The 821-nt window shown below is 37.0% G+C and overlaps 1 protein-coding gene across 2 annotated transcripts in view; it reads right to left on the reverse strand.

Annotated features, from left to right (window-relative positions):
- Positions 1-821, reverse strand: part of LOC102764787 (chromosome unknown open reading frame, human C11orf73) — a 27,703-nt gene continuing 26,882 nt past the window's right edge. For both annotated transcript variants that reach the window (XM_006755876.2, XM_015558836.1), the window contains exon 5: positions 1-81. In XM_006755876.2, the coding sequence (XP_006755939.1) occupies positions 27-81 (55 nt within the window). In that variant the 3' untranslated portion in view covers positions 1-26. The remainder of the gene's footprint in view (positions 82-821) is intronic.

Consider the following 821-nt stretch of genomic DNA (forward strand, 5'->3'; position numbering starts at 1 on the left):
ATCCATTAAAAATTATTTTATTCAAATTATGTTTTCCAAAAGAGAGGGTTCTGTGCTAGTCGTCTTTGAAAGTTTTCATACCTACAAAAGAAAAGACATATTTATAAGAAAATTAAAGTAGAATCTTACATAATTTACCAAATGATATTAAAAAAAAGAACAATTTTACAAGTCATTTCTAGAAAGCTAAGATAAAACACCAAAAAGTTAATCTGAAAGTTTAATTACTTTATAAAATGACAGTAACTAGCTGTAGCTGGTTTGGCTCGGTGGATAGACCATCAGGCTGCGGACCAAAGGGTCCCAGGTTCGACTCTGGTTAAGGTCACAAATCTTAGTTACAGGCTCCTCCCCAGCCCGGATCCTGGTTGGAACACGTGCAGGAGGCAATCAATCGATGCTTCTCTCATATCAATATTTCTCTTTGTTTTTCCCTCTTTCTTCCGTTCTCTCTAAAAATCAATGGAAAAATATCCTTGGATGAGGATTAAAAAAGAAATTCTCTGTAACTTGAAGAAAAGCATAAAAAATGTCCCAACACCTGCACTGAGAAACCCTGACAACAATAGCAACCATAGTGATTTTAAGTATAAATGGCTTAGCCTTGGCTGGTGTGGTTCAGTTAGTTGAGCATTATCCCATGCCCCAAAAGGTCGCCAGTTCGAGTACTGGTCAGAGCACATGCCTGGTTCGTGGCTCAATCCCTAGAAGGGGGCATGCAGGAGGCAGCCAATCAATAATTCTCATCATTGATGTTTCTATCTCTCTCTCCCTTCTTCTCTGAAATCGATAAAAATATATTTCAAAAAATAATAATATTG

The sequence above is a fragment of the Myotis davidii genome, unplaced genomic scaffold, assembly GCF_000327345.1.
Source record: "Myotis davidii unplaced genomic scaffold, ASM32734v1 scaffold430, whole genome shotgun sequence".
In the NCBI taxonomy this organism is placed as follows: domain Eukaryota; kingdom Metazoa; phylum Chordata; class Mammalia; order Chiroptera; family Vespertilionidae; genus Myotis; species Myotis davidii.